At 40.9% G+C, this 21,061-nt stretch overlaps 1 protein-coding gene across 3 annotated transcripts; it reads right to left on the bottom strand.

The window, feature by feature from the left end:
- Window positions 1-3,130: 3,130 nt before the first annotated feature.
- Window positions 3,131-20,860, bottom strand: LOC111954365 (palmitoyltransferase ZDHHC21). 3 transcript variants are annotated; one of them, XM_070435886.1, is made up of 9 exons: window positions 20,757-20,860; window positions 20,016-20,216; window positions 19,826-19,924; window positions 19,193-19,304; window positions 18,687-18,825; window positions 17,851-17,967; window positions 16,553-16,596; window positions 16,104-16,282; window positions 3,131-3,365 (listed from the first exon to the last, which is right to left on the bottom strand). In XM_070435886.1, the coding sequence occupies exons 2-8, from the start codon at window positions 20,167-20,169 to the stop codon at window positions 16,138-16,140; spliced, it is 810 nt and encodes a 269-aa protein (XP_070291987.1). In that variant the 5' UTR covers window positions 20,170-20,216; window positions 20,757-20,860; the 3' UTR covers window positions 3,131-3,365; window positions 16,104-16,137. The 3 variants fall into 3 exon arrangements, with proteins under 3 accessions (XP_070291987.1, XP_023829819.1, XP_023829828.1); XM_023974051.2 differs by lacking the exon at window positions 3,131-3,365 and having other exon boundaries at window positions 9,087-16,282; XM_023974060.2 differs by lacking the exon at window positions 3,131-3,365 and having other exon boundaries at window positions 9,087-16,282; window positions 20,016-20,180.
- Between the last annotated feature and the right edge of the window lie 201 nt (window positions 20,861-21,061).

Below are 21,061 nucleotides of genomic sequence, written 5' to 3'. Positions count from 1 at the left end.
GTCTCATGTTACCAGCTCCAACAGGGCAGTAGAATGTCTTATGTTACCAGCTCCAACAAGGCAGTAGAATGTATTGTGTTACTTGCTCCAACAGAGCAGTAGAATGTCTCACAAATACAATACAAATACACAAATAATCTAAAATCTAAACTAGAAATCAAGAACTGACAGAAGAGATCTAATTAACAATCAAGAGTGTCAGAATCCAGAATATAAATATGTGGTGTGTATAGACAGTATATCAAAGAAAATGCCATGTACAGTAGTATGGACCACACCCCAAAATTGTCCAGTGTAGCTCAGTTGGTAGAGCATGGTGCTTGTTATGCCAGGATAGTGGGTTTGATTCCTGGGACGACCCATACTTAAATGTATGCACTCATGACCGTTAAGTCGCTTTGGATAAAAGCAACTGCTAAATGGCAGTTGTTATTATTTACTCTCCAACGGAATGGTCACAAAATGGTTGCCCTCAAACAAATAGACTGATGCAGCAACGGCAGATCACACTGTACATTCAGAATTAAGCTTTCACCTGAACAGGGTTATGACTAGTTACCACAGGAACAACATCAAAATTGTCTATATTATAAAAATTCATAAAAACGTCATTTAAGGTTAGGATTAGGCATAAGGTTAGCAGCGCGGTTAAGGTTAGGGTTTGGTTTAAAATCAGATTTTAAGAAATAGGCAGGGTTTAGCCATAATTATGACTTTGTGGCTGTGGTACCTASTGATGACCGCTGAAGAGGTCTATGGCTGCTATTATACTATTTGTCATGTCCCTTCCTAATTAGGGTCCCCTGGGAAACACTGACCAAAGAAATGATACCTGCCCTATGAAAATACTTTATGGCACAAGGCCACTTGTGCAGGCAGCAAAAACATAGGACATACATCATGAAACATGGAAATACAAGTTATAAAAGTTGATTTATTGAAAGAGCATAGCCTAGTTGCTTAGGCTTGTTCATGTGGTTCAGGCCGGCAGAAAGGAAAGTAAAGGACCACGCTCACACACACTGAAGGGTCGACAGTCGGCACGCACCACGCGCTTTATTGATTTGGAACGAAAAATCGATAGATTTCGTAGTCTTGATTGGATTAGGCTTAACTGTTTGGAGATCCAGCTTTAATTGGATTTCTACACTCTTTTTTTCAACTACAATGACATCTAATGTGAAAATCAATATGCCAAATCAATACCTTCACTGACCAGTCCAGAAAGTGGTTCTGCTACAGCTGCTAGAGTTGGGAGGAGGGACATTCCAACCACCTGCTAATTAGGACCACAGTAATGAAAGAGAAACCCCACTTTTAGAACCACTGCTAATGGAGACACAGTAATGAAGAAGAAACCCCACTTTTAGTACCACCTGCTAATGAGACACAGTAATGAAGAAGAAAACCCCACTTTTAGACCACCTGCTAATGGAGACACGGTAATGAAGAGAAACCCCACGTTTAGAACCACCTGCTAATGGAGACACGGAAATGAAGAAACCCCACTTTTAGTACCACCTGCTAATGGAGACACAGTAATGAAGAAGAAACCCCACTTTTAGTACCACCTGCTAATGGAGACACGGTAATGAAGAAACCCCACTTTTAGAACCACCTGCTAATGGAGACACAGTAATGAAGAAGAAACCCCACTTTTAGTACCACCTGCTAATGGATACACGGTAATGAAGAACCCCACTTTTAGAACCACATGCTAATGGAGACACAGTATTGAAGAAGAACCCCACTTTTAGAACCACCTGCTAATGGAGACACAGTAATGAAGAAGAAACCCCACTTTTAGAACCACCTGCTAATGGAGACACAGTATTGAAGAAGAAACCCCACTTTAGAACCACCTGCTAATGGAGACACAGTATTGAAGAAGAAACCCCACTTTAAAACCACCTGCTAATGGAGACACAGTAATGAAGAAGAAACCCCACTTTTAGAACCACCTGCTAATGGAGACACAGTATATTGAAGAAGAAACCCCACTTTTAGAACCACCTGCTAATGGAGACACAGTAATGAAGAAGAAACCCCACTTTTAGAACCACCTGCTAATGGAGACACAGTATTGAAGAAGAAACCCACTTTTAGAACCACCTGCTAATGAGACACAGTAATGAAGAAGAAAACCCACATTTTAGTACCACCTGCTAATGGAGACACGGTAATGAAGAAACCCCACTTTTAGAACCACATGCTAATGGAGACACAGTATTGAAGAAGAACCCCCACTTTTAGAACCACCTGCTAATGGAGACACGGTAATGAAGAAGAAACCCCACTTTTAGAACCACCTGCTAATGGAGACACAGTAATGAAGAAGAAACCCCACTTTTAGTACCACCTGCTAATGGAGACACAGTAATGAAGAAGAAACCCCACTTTTAGAACCACCTGCTAATTGAGACACAGTAATGAAGAAGAAACCCCACTTAAATCAAATCAAATTTATTTTGTCACATACACATGTTAGAGATGTTAATGCGAGTGTAGCGAAATGCTTGTGCTTCTAGTTCCGACAATGCAGTAATAACCAACAAGTAATCTAACCTAACAATTCCACAACACTACCTTATACACACAAGTGTAAAGGGATAAAGAATATGTACATAAAGATATATGAATGAGTGATGGTACGGAACGGCATAGGCAAGATGCAGTAGATGTATAGTGTACAGTCTATACATATGAGATGAGTAATGTAGGTATTGTAAACATAAAGTGGCATAGTTTAAAGTGGCTAGTGATACATGTGTTACATAAAGATGCAAGATGCAGTGGATGATATACAGTACAGTATATACATATTACATATGAGATGAGTAATGTAGGGTATGTAAACATTATATTAAGTGGCATTGTTTAAAGTGGCTAGTGATACATTTTTACATAATTTCCATCAATTCCCATTATTAAAGTGGCTAGAGTTGAGTCAGTATGTTGGCAGCGGCCACTAATGTAGTGGTGGCTGTTTAACAGTCTGATGGCCTTGAGATAGAAGCTTTTTCAGTCTCTCGGTCCCTGCTTTGATGCACCTGTACTGACCTCGCCTTCTGGATGATAGCGGGGTGAACAGGCAGTGGCTCGGGTGGTTGTTGTCCTTGATGATCTTTATGGCCTTCCTGGACATCGGGTGGTGTAGGTGTCCTGGAGGGCAGGTAGTTTGCCCCCGGTGATGCGTTGTGCAGACCTCACTACCCTCTGGAGAGCCTTACGGTTGTGGGCGGAGCAGTTGCCGTACCAGGCGGTGATACAGCCCGACAGGATGCTCTCGATTGTGCATCTGTAGAAGTTTGTGAGTGCTTTTGGTGACAAGCCGAATTTCTTCAGCCTCCTCCTTTTAGAACCACCTGCTAATGGAGACACGGTAATGAAGAAGAAACCCCACTTTTAGAACCACCTGCTAATGGAGACACAGTAATGAAGAAGAAACCCACTTTTAGAACACCTGCTAATGGAGACACAGTATGAAAAGAAACCCACTTTTAGAACCACCTGCTAATGGAGACACAGTAATGAAGAAGAAATCCATTTTAGAACCACTGCTAATGGAGACACAGTAATGAAAAGAAAACCCACTTTTAGAACCACCTGCTAATGGAGACACAGTAATGAAGAAGAAACCCACTTTTAGAACCACCTGCTAATGGAGACACAGTAATGAAGAAAAACCCACTTTTAGAACACCTGCTAATGGAGACACAGTAATGAAGAAGAAACCCCACTTTTAGAACCACCTGCTAATGGAGACACAGTAATGAAGAAGAAACCCCACTTTTAGAACCACTGCTAATGGAGACACAGTAATGAAGAAGAAACCCCACTTTTAGAACCACCTGCTATGGAGACACAGTATGAAGAAGAAACCCCACTTTTAGAACCACCTGCTAATGGAGACACAGTAATGAAGAAGAAACCCCACTTTTAGTACCACCTGCTAATGGAGACACGGTAATGAAGAAACCCCACTTTTAGAACCACCTGCTAATGGAGACACAGTATTGAAGAAGAAACCCCACTTTTAGAACCACCTGCTAATGGAGTCACGGTAATGAAGAAGAAACCCCACTTTTAGAACCACCTGCTAATGGAGACACAGTAATGAAGAAGAAACCCACTTTTAAACCACCTGCTAATGGAGACACAGTAATGAAGAAGAAACCCCACTTTAGAACCACCTGCTAATGAAGACACAGTAATGAAGAAGAAACCCCACTTTCAGAACCACCTGCTAATGGAGACACAGTATGAAGAAGAAACCCCACTTTTAGAACCACCTGCTAATGGAGACACAGTAATGAAGAAGAAACCCACTTTTAGAACCACCTGCTAATGGAGACACAGTAATGAAAAGAAACTCCACTTTTAGAACCACCTGCTAATGGAGACACAGTAATGAAGAAGAAACCCCACTTTTTAGAACCACCTGCTAATGGAGCACAGCATAATGAAGAAGAAAAACCCACTTTTAGTACCCCTGCTAATGGAGACACAGTAATGAAGAAAGAAACCCCACTTTTTAAACCACCTGCTAATGGAGACACAGTAATGAAGAAGAAACCCCACTTTTAGTACCACCTGCTAATGGAGACACAGTAATGAAGAAGAAACCCACTTTTAAAACCACATAACCTTTTACTGCACCTCAATGAATGTGATTCAAAGCAACTGGTATCAAGTAAACATTGTGTCCTACATAAAAAACAGTTGATTAAATCACACATTTTCTGTCAAGTAGCCATGGCATTTTAAAGATTGCAGGTTTGTGGATATACTTTTGAACCTCTGACATTCATGCTGGTCATGGAAAGTTCTATGTGGTTGCTCTTGTGTGAGAAGGCACAACATGTTTCATTTTTATGGAGATGCGACATGTTGGTTGTTTTGGCTATGATTTTCTTTGAAGATAACTGTGTTAGAATTAATAAAACATTTAATAAACATTTAATAAAACACTATTGTTGGAAATATAATGAATGTCAAGGCAATTCCAACACACTACTAGATGCATATTGTAGATAAATTAAACGGACCAAAACATTTTTATGTGTAGTACATGTTTTGGAAGTTTTTTTGTTTACCAACGGAAATAAAGAGCACATCATAAATTCTATTAGCAAAGTATCACCAGCCGTTTCTATGCCATAATTATTTGGCAAGCAGACAGAGTGCTGCCCAGCATTTGTCATATAGCATGCATTTGACCCACCTGGAAACAAAGAGACCTGAAGTTTTTAAAAAGAGACTGTCTGCGATTAATTACCAATTAAAAAAATGTAAAGATGTTTGACATGTCTATCACATACTTAATCCTAATCTAGGTGCGGTGAAATGGAGCAGAGCCATTTGTGGCAGTAATGCCTCCAATCATACTCCTAATAAAGCTCTACGTAGGCATGGCTTGCATCCTCCACGCTTTAGTTATGTTTATATCAAGCCTATAATTGTTTCCTTTGTTCAGCCAGATGTCCTCTCCTGTACTGGTAACAGGTGGCCCACTTGTTTAATTAGTCCACTTGACGAAGCAGGGCCAGAGATTAAGGAAATAATTTAACATGGACTCTAGGTAGAACATTTTCATATCATATAATTACTTAAAGAAATATGCCATTGGCATCGACCACTCGTGATGGGTAAGAAGTAGGCCCATCTCATCTTCATCAGTGACTTTGTAAGTTCACTCAGACATACACAACATATGTGGACATGTCTAAGCATGGTTATATAGGGTATGTTTCAATGTCAATGTTACACCAAAGTTAAATTGGTTCATAAAAATCCATGTCATTATCTGAATATTAATTCGCAAAAGGGATTTGTCTGGTCCCGTGTGGCTCAGTAGGTAGAGCATGGTACTTGCAACGCCAGGGTTGTGGGTTTGATTCCCACGGGGGACCAGTACAGAAATGTATGGACTCACTTAATCGCTCTGGATAAGAGCGTCTGCTAAATGTCAAGTCTTCTGGGGCCCAGACTTTTTTWAAACATTTTTGCACTAGGTACAAAGTTTGCACCTGTTATTTCCTAAAGTAAATACAACATTTAGAAATAAACAAAAAGGTAAGATTTAGTCAGAAGAAATAAAACATTAAGGTAAATTGTAATGTCACTGGATTAGAGAATAGCCCCACAGTACCCATACACTTAAGTATGAAACATTTAACTTTGTAAATTTAAAAGACAGAAATGACCTCTATGTCAGTTTTGCTTGGGACATCCAAAAGGCACAAGTCATCAGAGTTTGCGAGGAACGTGTGCCATACATGTTGCCACCAACAATGGTGGCATAAATTAAATTCACGGATCATGCACACATTATGAACACTTCATTGAGTTGTTTGGACCTGGGGGATAGGGACAACGGACAATGTAGGAGGACCCACATATTATTTTATTGAATTTTAGGACACCATAGTTACACCATGGTCATCTTACGTATGAAGTCATTCAAACAGTGAACAGTCAGTCATAACTACATCACACACCTATAACCACTACATACATGTGACATAACAGCTTTATAGATAATTACATTATCGATTTTTATGTATACTTCATTTAAATAACCAGGAAGATCATAATGACATAGACATTTAAGAGCTTGAATGTATAGTGTTGCTGAGCGCCAGTCACTGCTTTACTGAATCGTATAAGTGGTTATATGGTTCCAGCCTGCTCTACTGAACGTAGAAGGGTTAACGGCCAGCCTGCTCTTACTGAACGTAGAACGGTTAACGGCCAGCTCTGCTCTACTGAACGTAGAAGGGTTAATGGCCAGCCTGCTCTACTGAATGTACAGGGTTAAATGGCCAGCCTGCTCTACTGAATGTACAAGGGTTAATGGCCAGCCTGCTCTACTGAATGTAAAGGGTTAATGGCCAGCCTGCCTCATCTCTGACGTAGAAAGGGTTAATGGCCAGCCTGCTCTACTGAATGTACAAGGGTTAATGGCCAGCCTGCTCTACTGAATGTACAAGGGTTAATGCCAGCCTGCTTACTGATGTACAAGGTTATGGCTAGCTGCTCTACTGAACGTAGGGGTTAACGGCCAGCCTGTTCTATTGAACGTACAAGGGTTAACGGCTAGCCTGCTCTACTGACGTACGGGGTTTAACGGCCAGCCTGCTCTACTGAATGTACAGGGGTCGCGGCCTGCTCTCTACTGAACGTGTGAAAGGGTTAACGGCCATCCTGCTCTACTGAATGTCTACAGGGTTAACGCCAGCCTGCTCTTCTGAACGTAGAACGGGTTAACGGCCAGCCTGCTCTACTGAATGTACAAGGGTTAATGGCCAGCTGCTCTACTGAATGTGTACAGTTAAGTGCCAGGCCTGCCTCTACTGACGTGACAGGGTTAATGGCCAGCCTGCTCTTACTGAATAGTACAAGGGTTATAGGCCAGCCTGCTCTACTGAATGTACAAGGGTTAAATGGCCAGCCTGCTTCTACCTGAATGTCAAGGGTTAATGGCCATGCCTCTACTGAATGTACAAGGGTTAATGGCCAGCCTGCTCTACTGAATGTACAAGGGTTAATGGCCAGGCCTGCTCTACTATGTACAAGGGTTAATGGCAGCCTGTTCTACTGACAGTACAGGGTTAACGGCCAGCCTGTTCTATTTGAACGTACAGGGTTAAGGCTAGCCTGCTCTACTGAACGTACGGGGGTTAACGGCCAGCCTGCTCTACTTGGAATTTCAGGGTTCAGCGGCCAGCCTGCTCTACTGAACGTAGAAGGGTTAACGGCCATCCTGCTTTACTGATGTAAGACAGGGTGTAACGGCCAGCCTGCTCTACTGAACGTAGAACGGTTAACGGCCAGCCTGCTCTACTGAATGTACAAGGGTTAATGGCCAGCCTGCTCTACTGAACGTACGGGGGTTAACGGCCAGCCTGCTCTACTGAATGTACAGGGGTCAGCGGCCAGCCTGCTCTACTGAACGTAGAAGGGTTAACGGCCATCCTGCTCTACTGAATGTAAAGGGTTAACGGCCAGCCTGCTCTACTGAACGTAGACGGTTAACGGCCAGGCCTGCTTACTGAATGTACAAGGGTTAATGGCCAGCCTGCTCTACTGATGTACAGGGGTTAACGGCCAGCCTGCTCTACTGAATGATGAAGGGTTAATGGCCAGCCTGCTCTACTGAATGTACAAGAGGTTAAATGGCCAGCCTGCTCTACTGAATGTCAAGGGTTTAATGGCCAGCCTGCTCTACTGAATGTGTTAGTAAGGGTTAATGGCCAGCCTTGCTCTACTGAAGTAGAGGGTTAATGGGCCGAGCCTGCTCTACATGAATGTACAAGGGTTAATGGCCAAAGCCTACTCTTACTGAACATAGAAGGGTTAATGGCCAGCCTGCTCTACTGAATGTACAAGGGTTAATGGCCAGCCTGCTCTACTGAACGTACGGGGGTTAACGGCCAGCCTGTTCTATTGAACGTACAAGGGTTAACGGCCAGCCTGTTCTACTGAACGTACAGGGGTTATTGGCCAGCCTGTTCTACTGAACGTACAGGGGTTATTGGCCAGCCTGTTTTACTGAACGTACAAGGGTTAATGGCCAGCCTGTTTTACTGAACGTACAAGGGTTATTGGCCAGCCTGTTTTACTGAATGTACAGGGGTTACTGGCCAGCCTGTTTTACTGAACGTACAGGGGTTATTGGCCAGCCTGTTTTACTGAACGTACAGGGGTTAATGGCCAGCCTGTTTTACTGAACGTACAGGGGTTAATGGCCAGCCTGTTTTACTGAACGTACAGGGGTTATTGGCCAGCCTGTTTTTACTGAACGTACAGGGGTTAATGGCCAGGAGAGGGCATTATCGGCCTTGCCAGCAGAGACTGGAAACACATTGTGTGACCAAGACAAGAGGTCTGTTAAGTTTATCCTTCCTCAATGTCTTTGGGTGTGCAGGCTTTTGCTCCAACCTTATTCCAACACCTGATTGAGTAAGTGATTAGTAGAACCAGGTGTGTTTTAGCAGGGTTGGAGTGAAAGCCTGCACACCCAGGAGCAGTCGACCACCCCTGCTGTACAGAAATGATCACGTAAGAAACAACAATAAAACCCATTTCAGAACTTTGTTACACCATTTATTTAATACATGATAATAACTCTTGGCAGCATTTATATTCCCCATGATTAAAACATATGGTAAAATAAAATGTATATATTATAACCCAGATAAATTAATATTCAACATTTGTACATTAACTTCACATTATTTCTCTCCTTACCAATTTTTTAATTGTTCAGTTCAAATATCTTTTGGGAACATCCCAAAAGATATTTGAACTGAACAATTAAAAAAAAKACTTTTTGGGATAATAAAAGGCCACTCTAAAATGTGCAGTTTTGTCACAAAACACAAAGCCACAGATGTCTCAAGTGTTCAGGGAGCGTGCAATTGGTATGCTGACTGCAGGAATGTCCACCAGAGCTGTTGCCAAAGAACTGAATGTTAATTTCTCTAGAGAATTTGGCAGTACGTCCAACCGGCCTCACAACCGCAGATCATGTGTAACCACGCCAGCCCAGTACCTCCACATCCGGCTTCTTCACCTGCGGGATTGTCTGAGACCAGTCAACCGGACAGCTGATGAAACTGAGGAGTATTTCTGTCTGTAATAAAGCCCTTTTGTGGGCAAAACTAATTCTGATTGGTTGGGCCTGGCTCCCAAGTGGGTGGGCCTATACCCTCCCAGGCCTACCCATGGCTGCGCCCCGGCCCAGTCATGTGAAACCCATAGATTAGGGCCTAATTAATTAACTTCAATTGACTGATTTCCTTAAATGAACTGTAACTCAGTAAAATCGTTGAAATTGTTGCATTTATATTTTTGTTCAGTATATGTATTATAAGTGCAATAAAAAAAACTGTAATGGCGTATAGGTGGCCCATCAACATCTTAGAGACATTTCCTTTAAATATATATATTATGTTGCGTATGGAGACATCAGCATTGAGTAGAGTAATTGAGATACAGTTAAATTCAATTCCAGCTTATTGCAACCTCCTGGGGACAAAAGCTTATTAAGCTTCAAGCCTCTATAAATTCTAATACATCCCCAAGTCTATGTCTTGATGTCCGGTTAGAGTCCAATTCATTACACAACAGTCAGGAAGATATAAATGCTGTATGCACAACACATGCATTCTCCCTAATTACAGTGAGAAAGAAAAGTTGTTGCCGCACAAAAGGCCTAATGAGAATCAAATAGCAAAACGTACGAGTCAGCACAACTTTGGTCCTTCAAGCTGAAATCTCTAACCGTGAAATATTACAGCTTATTTTTTTTAAATATAAGAGCAGCAAACAATGTGTAAATGTTTATCTTTGAACATGCGTGACTCGTCTATGCCAATTAAATTAGATTTAAAACTACAATAGACTTAACGTGGTATAAGGTAGTAGTTGTGGAATTGTTAGGTTAGATTACTTGTTGGTTATTACTGCATTGTCGGAACTAGAAGCACAAGCATTTCGCTACACTCGCATTAACATCTGCTAACCATGTGTATGTGACTAATAACATTTGATTTGATTTGGTCTCTCCTTCCTAGTTTTTCCTACATTTGAGTCATTCAGCAGGAGGTACTCTTATCTAGAGCAAGTTATTAAACGTTGATTCTAATAAGGAGGTTAAACAACAAAATAAAATAAAACATTTAGTAGATCCATGTCAATGGCAAATGTTAATGCCAATTTCCTTACCAAAACAAAATAAAAAGTGCAAAATCCCAACATCAAGGCACATAATGGAGTGCAGTAGTAGGAAGTCCAATGACTACAGCAGAACTGGTACATTACATGACATAAGACAACACACCATCACAAGTGATTAAGTTAGGGGGGAGGGTTTGGTCAGAATTGGCCCCTACAGTGACTTCAGAAAGTATTCACACCCCCTACTTTTTCCACATTTTGTTGTGTTACAGCCTGGTTTTAAAATGGATTARATTTAGATTTTGTGTTACTGGCCTACACACTACACCCCATAATGTCAAAGTGGAATTCTGTTTCTTTAAATGTTTACAAATTAATAAAAAATCTAAAGCTGAAATGTCTTCAGTCAATAAGTATTCAACCCCTTTGTTATGGCAAGCCTAAATAAGTTCAGGAGTAAATGTGTGCTTAACAAGGGACATAAGATGCATGGACTCATTGTGTGTAATAAGTGGTTAACATTATTACAATTTTTTTTCATTYACTACCTCATCTCCATAGCACACACATCCAATTATCTGTAGGATCCCTGTCGAGCAGTACATTTCAAACACAGATTAAACCACAAAGACCAGGGAGGTTTACCAATGCCTCACAAAGAAGGGCACCTAGTGGTAGATGGGTAAAAATAACTACAAAAATAATAGACATTGAGCATGATGAAGTTATTAATTACACTTTGGATGGTGTATCAATACACCCAGTCACTACAAAGATACAGGCGTCCTTCCTAACGCAGTTGCTAGAGATGAAGGAAAACGCTCAGGGATTTCACCAAGAGGCCAATGGTGACTTTAAAACAGTTACAGAGTTTAATGGCTGTGATGGGAGAAAACTGAGGATGGATCAACAACATTGTAGTTACTCCACAATATGTACCTAATTTACAGAGTGAAAAAAAGGAAGCCTGCTCAGAATAAAAAAAGATTCCAAAACATGCATCTGGTTTTAACAAGGCACTAAAGTAACAGTGCAAAACATTTGGCAAAGCAATTCACTTTTTGTCCTGAACAAAAAGTGTTATGTTTGGGGCAAATCCAATACACTGCATTACTGAGAACCAGTATCCATACGTTCAAGCATAATGGTGGCTGTATCATGTTATGGGTATGCTTGTAATGGTTAAGGACTGGGGAGTTTTTCAATATAAAAAAAGAAATGGGGATGGAGCTAAGCACAGGCAAAATCCTAGAGGAAAACCTGGTTCAGTCTGCTTTCCACCAAACACTGAGAGATGAATTCACCTTTTTGCAGGACAATAATCTAAAACACAAGCCCAAATCTACTCTGGAGTTGCTTACCAAGAAGACAGTGAATGTTCCTGAGTGGCTGAGTTACAGTTTTGACTTAAATCTGTAGGAAAATCTATGGCAAGACCTGAAAATGGTTGTCAAGCAATGATCAATAACTAATTTGACAGAGCTTAAAGAATTTTGAAAATAACAAAATGGGCAAATGTTGCAGAATCAAMGTGTGGAAAGCTCTAAGAGACTTACCCAGAAGGACTCACAGCTGTAATCAATGCCAAAGGTGATTCTAACATGTATTAACTCAGGGGGTTGAATACTTATCTAAGCAAGATATTACAGTTTTATTATTATTTTCTATTATATATCAATTTTTTTATTTATACAAATGGTATACTTTTCCCCCCAGTTTGACAGAGTATTTTGTGTAGATCGTTGACAAAAAAAATGACATTTAAATCAATTTGAATCCCACTTTGTAACACAACAAAATGTGGAAAAAGTCCAGGGGTGTGATACTTTCTGAAGGCACTGTACATGGAGAACAGCAGGGGACTCAGCACTGAGCCCTGTGGGACTTAGTGAGGATACAGATCCTCACAAAAGGCCCTTGTTAGACGCCAAAGTAGGTTGGTGATTCTGTAAGCAACAGTTGTAGTGTTAACAAATATTTTTTTCAAATACATCTATGGTTCAAGACAGTTGTTGGTAGAACTCCTATTGGTGATGTGCAATGCATTGACAGATACTTCAAGTGTAAACGAAAAACATGTACTTTGCATTAATGCAACATTAACATTCCCCTTATCCTATATATAATGCATACTATATGATGAAGAAAGTATGAAGTATAAAACATACAAATCAACACAATGCCAACCAGGAAATTAAAATTAAAGACAATATTGTTATAAAAAAGAAAGAATTCAGTGTCCACTACCATTTACGAACAATCAAAGAAACTACAAGTATGACAGACAATTGACAGCAGCTGTCCTCACAATTAACATGAAAACAATTCAACATCAATCAATGTCTAGATACTAACATAAACAGTGTTCTGAGACTCTACTAACCTAATGAGTCCCACCGTAATGCCGGGGCGTTTTGGACTTCTAGACCCTTTTAAACATAGTGTGTTTGAGCTACAGACTTCTGGGTTTCACCATTGGATTAATCTATTTCTTCTGCATCCGTAGATACCACTAGTCTGTGTGATTAACAGGGGCTGACTAGAGCTGTGTTGTGAGACAAGGGCGGATCCCGAGGGGGCTCAGACCGGTTCTTTTTACAAAAATGAGTCCGAATAGTTTGAGCTATAAAAACGATTGAAAGCTGCCCATGAAAAGCCAAAAATCTTACAAACACGCACGTGTAAAATGTTTTGCTCTGTGATGCCCACATGTTACACAAGAGTCATTAGAAGCTAAGGGGTTCTTCTACATAGAAGATCATWGGAAATCCCAGGGCATAGTGTCTACACTACTGTAACAAGCTCATAGTTGCTATCAAACTCCAAAGAGTTGTCACTGACGAGTTGGATATTAATTTCCCAGTAAGCAAACAATTTCTGCACTTACAGTGTTCATATACATTCATTTATATCAGCTTTTTGCTTTGGCTGATTATTATTTTTATTTTTATTTTATTTGTCAATAAAACTCATGAATGCAACTATTTATGTCAAATAGTTTTGTGTTCTACTTGTAGCCCTGATAACATAAGGGTTGTACATGCAGATACATTTAAATCAAATTTTTGCTGGGGTCTCGMGACTGATAMGGTTAATTAAGTCACACTAGGTTCAGAAAACTCAAAGTTAGTATCATACATTCAAATTATCAAAAGTAATCGACTCAACAGTCYTGAAAACATGTACATAAAAACAAAATAAAACTTGAGTAGAAAAATAAAGTGGAATGTGTACAAAAAAATACACAGAGGTACAGTATATCAGTGTATATTTAGTAGGAGGAGGATTTATGAACAATGTTACAACCAAGTGTAGAACAGCAGATAAATATAAATACATCTATTTGGTATACCCTGAAATTAATGTTGATACAGTWCATTGTGACATTGTGACATTTTTAGTCTTAGTCTGTGGTCATTGGTAAGGTTAAATCATTTGGCTTTAGGCAGTGTGGAGGTTTGAAAAAGCAAGAAGCAAAAATGTTTTTAAAATGGATGAACAAAGACTCTGTGATGTTTGTCTAATTGATGGTAATGAAAGTGGGAGATAAAGACACGGTTACCACTGTTGATGCAAAATAAGTCATGGTTGGTTGTTAAAGCCCTGTAGCTCGATACGTAATTAGCTATCTATCAACCAATTTTGTAAGGTACAGTATGTGAATAGTGCACACATTTGTACTTTTTTATTTATTTATACTATATAATAAATAAAATATATACCATTTAGCAGACGCCTAATCCAAAGTGACTTACAGTCATGCGTGCATACATTTTACGTACGGGTGTCCCGGGAATTGTACCCACTATCCTGGCATTGCAAGTGCCATGCTCTACCAACTGAACTACAGAAACAAACAGTGCAACTGAGTTGCGACGGCTAAGAAATTCAACTACCAACTTTGACAGTAAGATATTTGGGTAACGCTTTACTTGAACCCTGTCATAAGGCCTGCATAATACTATCATAAGGCCTGCGTAACTGTCATAAGGCCCGCGTAACTGTCATAAGGCCTGCGTAACTGTCATAAGGCCTGCGTAACACTGTCATAAGGCTGACATTATAGATATTATTAGGCGTCATGCTAGTTTATGGCAAAATGATGCATGATAGACAGTCATGTTGCAAGCAAAGGTCTCCTTCATTGCCGGTCTCTACCATATATCTGTGGCATGGGCACAACGTTGGGTTTTAGAAGTGGGGGGGACATTATTATTATTAGATAAAAAATAAAAAAATCAAGTCTGATAAACACTCCAAACAACCGACCCGACCGCTCGGAGGCGTCGCACGGTCCTAAGGCCCACCATTACCTCGTTTTGTATCACATTCCAATTATAAAATGGGGGGGGGAAATGCAACTTCAGTATATGTCGGGGGGGTGGTATGTCCCCCCCCCGTCCCCAGTGGAAGTTGCACCCCTGATCTGTGGTACACTAAACCTTGTGTTTCAGTGCATAATATAATAATAATAGAACATAATATAACTTTATTTAGCCAGGTGAGTAAATTCTCCTTCAAACCCTTCATAAAAAAGTTCATGGAGCAAATATCAAAGATGCGACACATAATGAGTTTCATGGCAACTTTAAGTTTACCTTCTGTACGAGGCATTATAACATTGTTCAAATCAGGTGTTACTAGMGGCATTTCTTTTTGGTAGGAGCATCATAACACATTCTTTAAAAAATATGGGTAYAAAAGTCAAGCAGAGGAACTCTTTTACAATATCATTATGGAATGCAGTTCAATCATGGAACTACTCTTTCTTATAGCAATCCACAAACCAATTTGCCCACCACTTGATATCCAACTTCTAACCAAAATAATTACTTGTATAGCCTTCTGTAAAAGGCAAGTATACAAACCACTTGGGAGATTGACTAAAAAATGTCATTTTTTATCTTGAAAACAACAGGCCACAGCCCACCAAACAGCAGAAACTGTTGATTTATGACACATGAATGGACCATAAGTCCCAAGAAGAAGGCACAAATTATATATATTTTTTAATTGGCTGTCTATTGGCTATTGAGTTAGAGTTAGCATCGTTTGAAGGTCTACATGGCCCTACAATCAACTTGTAGTTCTTAGCGATTTCCCTTTTGTCAAAGTTTCCTTTAAAAAGCAATTTCCCCTTAAAGTGGTTCCCTCAATGTAACAACAGAGCACAATGGAGCCCCTAGTAAGTATAAGGGAGGGCATTAGGTTGCACTTGGTAAAATGTTCTCGACTGTGGCAGAAGTTTGTGACCCAGTTCAAGCACTTTCAATGTGATTCCTATAGGAAAAGACGAAAAGGTATCCACTGGCCAACCAATACTACCAACCAGCTTAGATGGCACAAAACAGGGAGGTGAAGGCAGGTGGGGGGTGCTGAGAGTGTGCATAGTGTATTCTCTGTCGGAGATGGCAGCCTACCGTCTGGACTGAAGTGGGACAGAGCTCCACTTATCTACACATGACTGCGGAAGTGGTGGGGAAAGGTCAGTGGTTGCCTGCTCCTCAACGGGATGAACCACAGGATTTTCCAGGTAGTGCCAAACACCTCGGCCAGAGTCCGCTGCCAGGATTTCTTTGACCCACCACCAGACCCGCCTCTGTGAAAGAGAAAATAATGTGCACAAGCGTGCGCACAGATCTCAAGTCTGAATGGGCCCAAAATGGAAAAACAGAGGTACCAACACTGAACCTTGTGGAACACCTAATTCAACGTAATGGTACTGCAATGACTTGTCAACTAGCTGGACAAATTGTGTCCAATCAGATAAGTAAAATCGGAACGTGAAGAGGCTGTCCAGAGCCCGGCAAATTATTTTCTTGTCCCTTGTATCAAAGGCAGCACAAAGGAACAAACCCATGCTACTTACATTTCATTTGAGAAGTGAGCCATTTTCTCAATGGTGGTGGTGTCCTGTTAGGCGGTAACACAAGAGGAACATAGTTTAAACATTGATAGATTTCACATCTTTGAGTAGGGTGGCTAAGAAATCTGCCGATGTGCCCTTGAACAAGGAACTTAACACTTATTGCTCCTGTAAGTCGCTCTGGATAAGAGCGTCCGCTAAATTACTAAAATGTCATTTGCATGATCACAGGCTGTCCTGGAATATATATTTGCATGTGTACTAATTAGCCAGGTAAATCTCCTCAAATGGACGCCTTACACACAAAGCGCGACACCAAACAGATAACACACCACATGCTAATTAGGAGACATTAATGCACCTGCCCACCCGTGCTGTGAGGCCCAGGTTTCCAAATTAAGTTGTTTTCTGAAAAGGACATTTCTACGTGTTTCATCAACAAGAAAATAGCCTAACTAGCACATGACTATCCATAGTTATTGTCAATTGTTAACATGCTGTTATCATCTTAACGTATTCCTGAAAGGTTGTTTTTCTCTGTGAACAACAAACAACTGATCAACATCCTGCAATTCCCTTCCTTACCATAGGATTTGTTGTCTGAAAATAACCTATGGCCTCTGGTGACATGCATTGCATACATTGAGACCTGAACGTGTAGGGATTTGGCCAATCACCAAATCTGTTACTAAGCTTGATCATGGGTCTGTGCAACAAGACAAGTACGAAACTAACTAGGCCTTCAAGGCCCCAATCCCTTAATGTCATCAAGTAGAAAAAGTCTGTGTGGCTACGAGAAGGCCCCACGTTTACCCAGAGGGACAGTAATAGAAATAAAGACTTAGCAGTCCAGATAAGACGGTTTTACGCAGCTGGGCTCACATGTAAGCTGTTAAGTCTATTACACCTTGGTGCTGGTGCATTACATCCTGTCAATCCACTCACAGAGGTTAAAGGTGAGGTCTCATCTGGTAAGGAGTCATGACAGTCAAGGACACAGTAAAGTTTACCAACACATCCTAATATTCCCACTACTCCAGTAACAATAGCTAAGAATCTGGATTGAGTAGCACACCCAGGGAATGGAACTGAGGCAGATTGGCATACATCAGAATTAGAAAAGAACTAGGATGCATGAAATGGGCAGTGTAAACAGTGCATAACATGCTACTTTGATACATAACAAATACGTTGATATTTACTTGACTACAATTTTCTAACAAGAGACAGTAGGAAGAGTAGCTGCTGCTTCTGCAAAAGCTAATGGAGATCCAAATAAACAGGAGAGAGATTCGACTCACTGTCAGGATGCCAGCCATCTGAGTATAGAAGAGGCTGCTCATGCCTCCGATCATCACCAGACCCATGATCGCAGACACACGGATCAGGGCGAGCTCATGACGTGCCATGAATGCCTCCTATGACAGTACAACCAGAAGAGGTCAAAGTCAACTTCACAGCACCATGTACATACTCCCGTACTCCTTTCACACATTCAGCATACTGCCCATCTACACCTCCTACTCTGCATGTACTCTGCTTACAAACCTTGGAGTCTCATCTCTGCAGATTCTTTGCTCAGAAGCTTGCAAAATCCCAGGAAAACAGCACATGGTTGTCTGAGACGAGGCCATTTCTGTTGCAGATCTACCCGATCCAGTCAAACGGGACCTTCCCTACTCTCACTGACATATTACTACAGCCCTATGCCTGCCCTACTTTGTGAGACTGCTCAATGCTGCTGAACTGTGAAAAAGGTTTGATGAAATCTGAAATACCAGTAACTTAAAAAATATCTGTTTTGTTTATTTGCCTACGTAGGCCTATGTATGCTGCAATTCAGCTTTTAGCTGCAAATGTGTACATGTACATCTCTATTAAAATGTTCATCATCAAGGCATAGAAGGGAGYGTTGTTTTAGGGGTGCGGCAGGCAGTTATCTGTAAGAGCTTGATTACACACTTTCCAAGGAAATTTGGAAAATCTTGAATTGAATTAGAAAGTAATCCAAATCGTTGATGACGAAATTCTTCCTTGTGATTGCTATTACAACAACAAAAAATCATGAAACCAAGCTGTCCAGTAATGTTCATTCTAGTTTAGCGTTAAAGCGCTCACTTTTCATTCTTGACTTTACCTGGTCCAATGTGGTCAAGGGCTGGAAGTAATAGAACTGGCAGAAGTCTAGAACCAGGGTGAACAAACTGAGGACCTGTGTGTAAAAACAGAGTTGCAAGAAGAGCCAGTGGTTGTCCTCCCCTACACAATTATTGATCCTGCCAGGAGACAAGAGGGAGAAAAATACATTTTACAGAACTGCTCAAATGCCTAGGTTACAAGTATTACAAATATCAAGCACATTTTCCCAAGCAGATAAACAGATATGTCAGCCTAAACCATTCAATGAACTGTCTATCAATTTTTTAAATATATGGCAATCCTGGGGGTGCTGCTAGAGAAGAGGTGCAGCGCGAACTACTGTGCAGTTGTCCCCCTCTCTTGGCCGGTTCAGTGAAAGACACCCTGACAATATCACCGTCAGCTCTTTTAATGCAACAGAAAATTCTAAATGTCCCCCCCAGAACGAGCTGTCTTGTTTAGCTGAATGTCCTATGGGAGTGATAGAAGTGTCTGAAGTCTTACCATGGACAGTGGTGGTCCATTCTACGTACACAATGGCCACAACGACTGCAGTGGTGGGACCTTTTTGGTCTCCTCATGTTGCACTTGGTACACATTTCCCACTGCTCTCGCTCTGAAACAAAGTAACCATGTCAAAATCTATACTTTTGCCATGACCCAGGCAACAAACCTCATATCAGTGGACCTTATCCCGAGTGTACAAAACATTACGGACACCTTCCTAATATTGAGTTACACCCCCCGTCCCCAGATGTCCTTTGGGTGGTGGGCCATTCTTGATACACACAGGAAACTGTTCAGCGTGAAAAACCCAACAGCTTTGCAGTTCTAGACAAAGTTATTGCACCTACTACCATACCCCGTTCAAAGACACTTAAATCATTTGTCTTGCCCATTCACCCTTTCAATGGCYCACACACAATCCATGTCTCAATTGTCTCAAGCCTTTAAAATCCTTCTTTAACCTGTCTCCTACCCTTCATCTACACTGATTGAGGAGGACATCAATAAGGGATCATAGCTTTCACCTGGCCAGTCTGTGTCATGGACAGAGAAGGTGTTCTTAATGTTTTGTACACTCAGTTTATATTATATATCAGTATTTGTGACAGAGGGTGTGGAATGTCAAATTACCTGAGTGAGGGATGTGAGGGTCGGGTGTGAGTCGGCCAGGATTGGCTGTAGAAGCTCTAAAAAGTGCAGCCATACAGAGGGCTGATGCTAAGTAGTAACCTAGGAGGAGAGGTACAGGATGAATACAGCAGTCAAAGTCATTGATGAAGCAGACCGAACTAAACACCTGGTCTGTGGGATTAATACTCACTGACAACCAASGCCCAAGGGATATTCCCCTCATAGAAATGGGGCAGTAGCACCAACTTGGGGACGAAGAAGGAGTTGTAGAGCCAGATGGCGAAAACCATACTGGTGCAGAACCAGCCCATGGGGTCCATCACAAAGTGCAGCCGAAGCTTCATGGCTCCTGTCACTTTGGGACACAGATGGACAATGTGTCATAACCTCCCTGGAAAAAAAAGATAGCTAAATTAGAGCTTATGATCAGAGTTAATCAATAGGTTAGGTTGCACCTGTTAAGGCTGTTCTCAATAACCATTGAGTTTACAGTCAATTTTATCTCACTTTCTCATACACTTCTTCTGACTTTTATCTGAGGTGTGTACAGGAGTTATTAAGATAGGGTACACCCCCCACAACACGTCTCCTTAGATACACACACCCACAACAACACAAGTTAAACAATCTGATTGTACCTTACATACTGACACTTTAGTAGCCAGCTACATATTTTCTGAAAGTAGATCATGTCAAGCATACAGGTAGATACTAGAATATAGAAACATTAAACATGTTGGCCTATCTACTGTACCTTGCTAGCTAGCTATTCTGACAGGTAGCTAACGCGTTAGCTAACTAGCTGGGCTTGGTCTTCCTAGAAATTTAACTTGATTTGTAAATAACTAACGTTAGACCTGGTGATAACTAGTTAGCATAGCAGTAACCGATCAAAATGTAGATATCACATTACTTTAGTTACTCCACCTACCTATCAAGCTGGGGATGTGTATTGCTAAACTTCAGAGGGATACCCACTTACAATCGCTCTTTTACCATGAGCACACACATACTTCCGTGGAGGTGCAGCAACACTGTGATGAATGATATGCCGTCAAAAATATGAGTTCTGCTGCCACCTATTGGACTTGCGTTCGAACTTATTTTGAGATTTATTTTTTGCCAGACCACAAAAAAWTATTCTGGCAGTGTTATTTCTATTCGTAAAAATTATATTCAAACGTCAAAAACAAAAAATATATATAATTTCAAAAGCTAAATGTAATTGACCCCTCA

This window comes from Salvelinus sp. IW2-2015, linkage group LG3 (assembly GCF_002910315.2).
Source record: "Salvelinus sp. IW2-2015 linkage group LG3, ASM291031v2, whole genome shotgun sequence".
In the NCBI taxonomy this organism is placed as follows: Eukaryota; Metazoa; Chordata; class Actinopteri; order Salmoniformes; family Salmonidae; genus Salvelinus; species Salvelinus sp. IW2-2015.
This window is presented reverse-complemented; position numbering and strand designations above follow the sequence as displayed.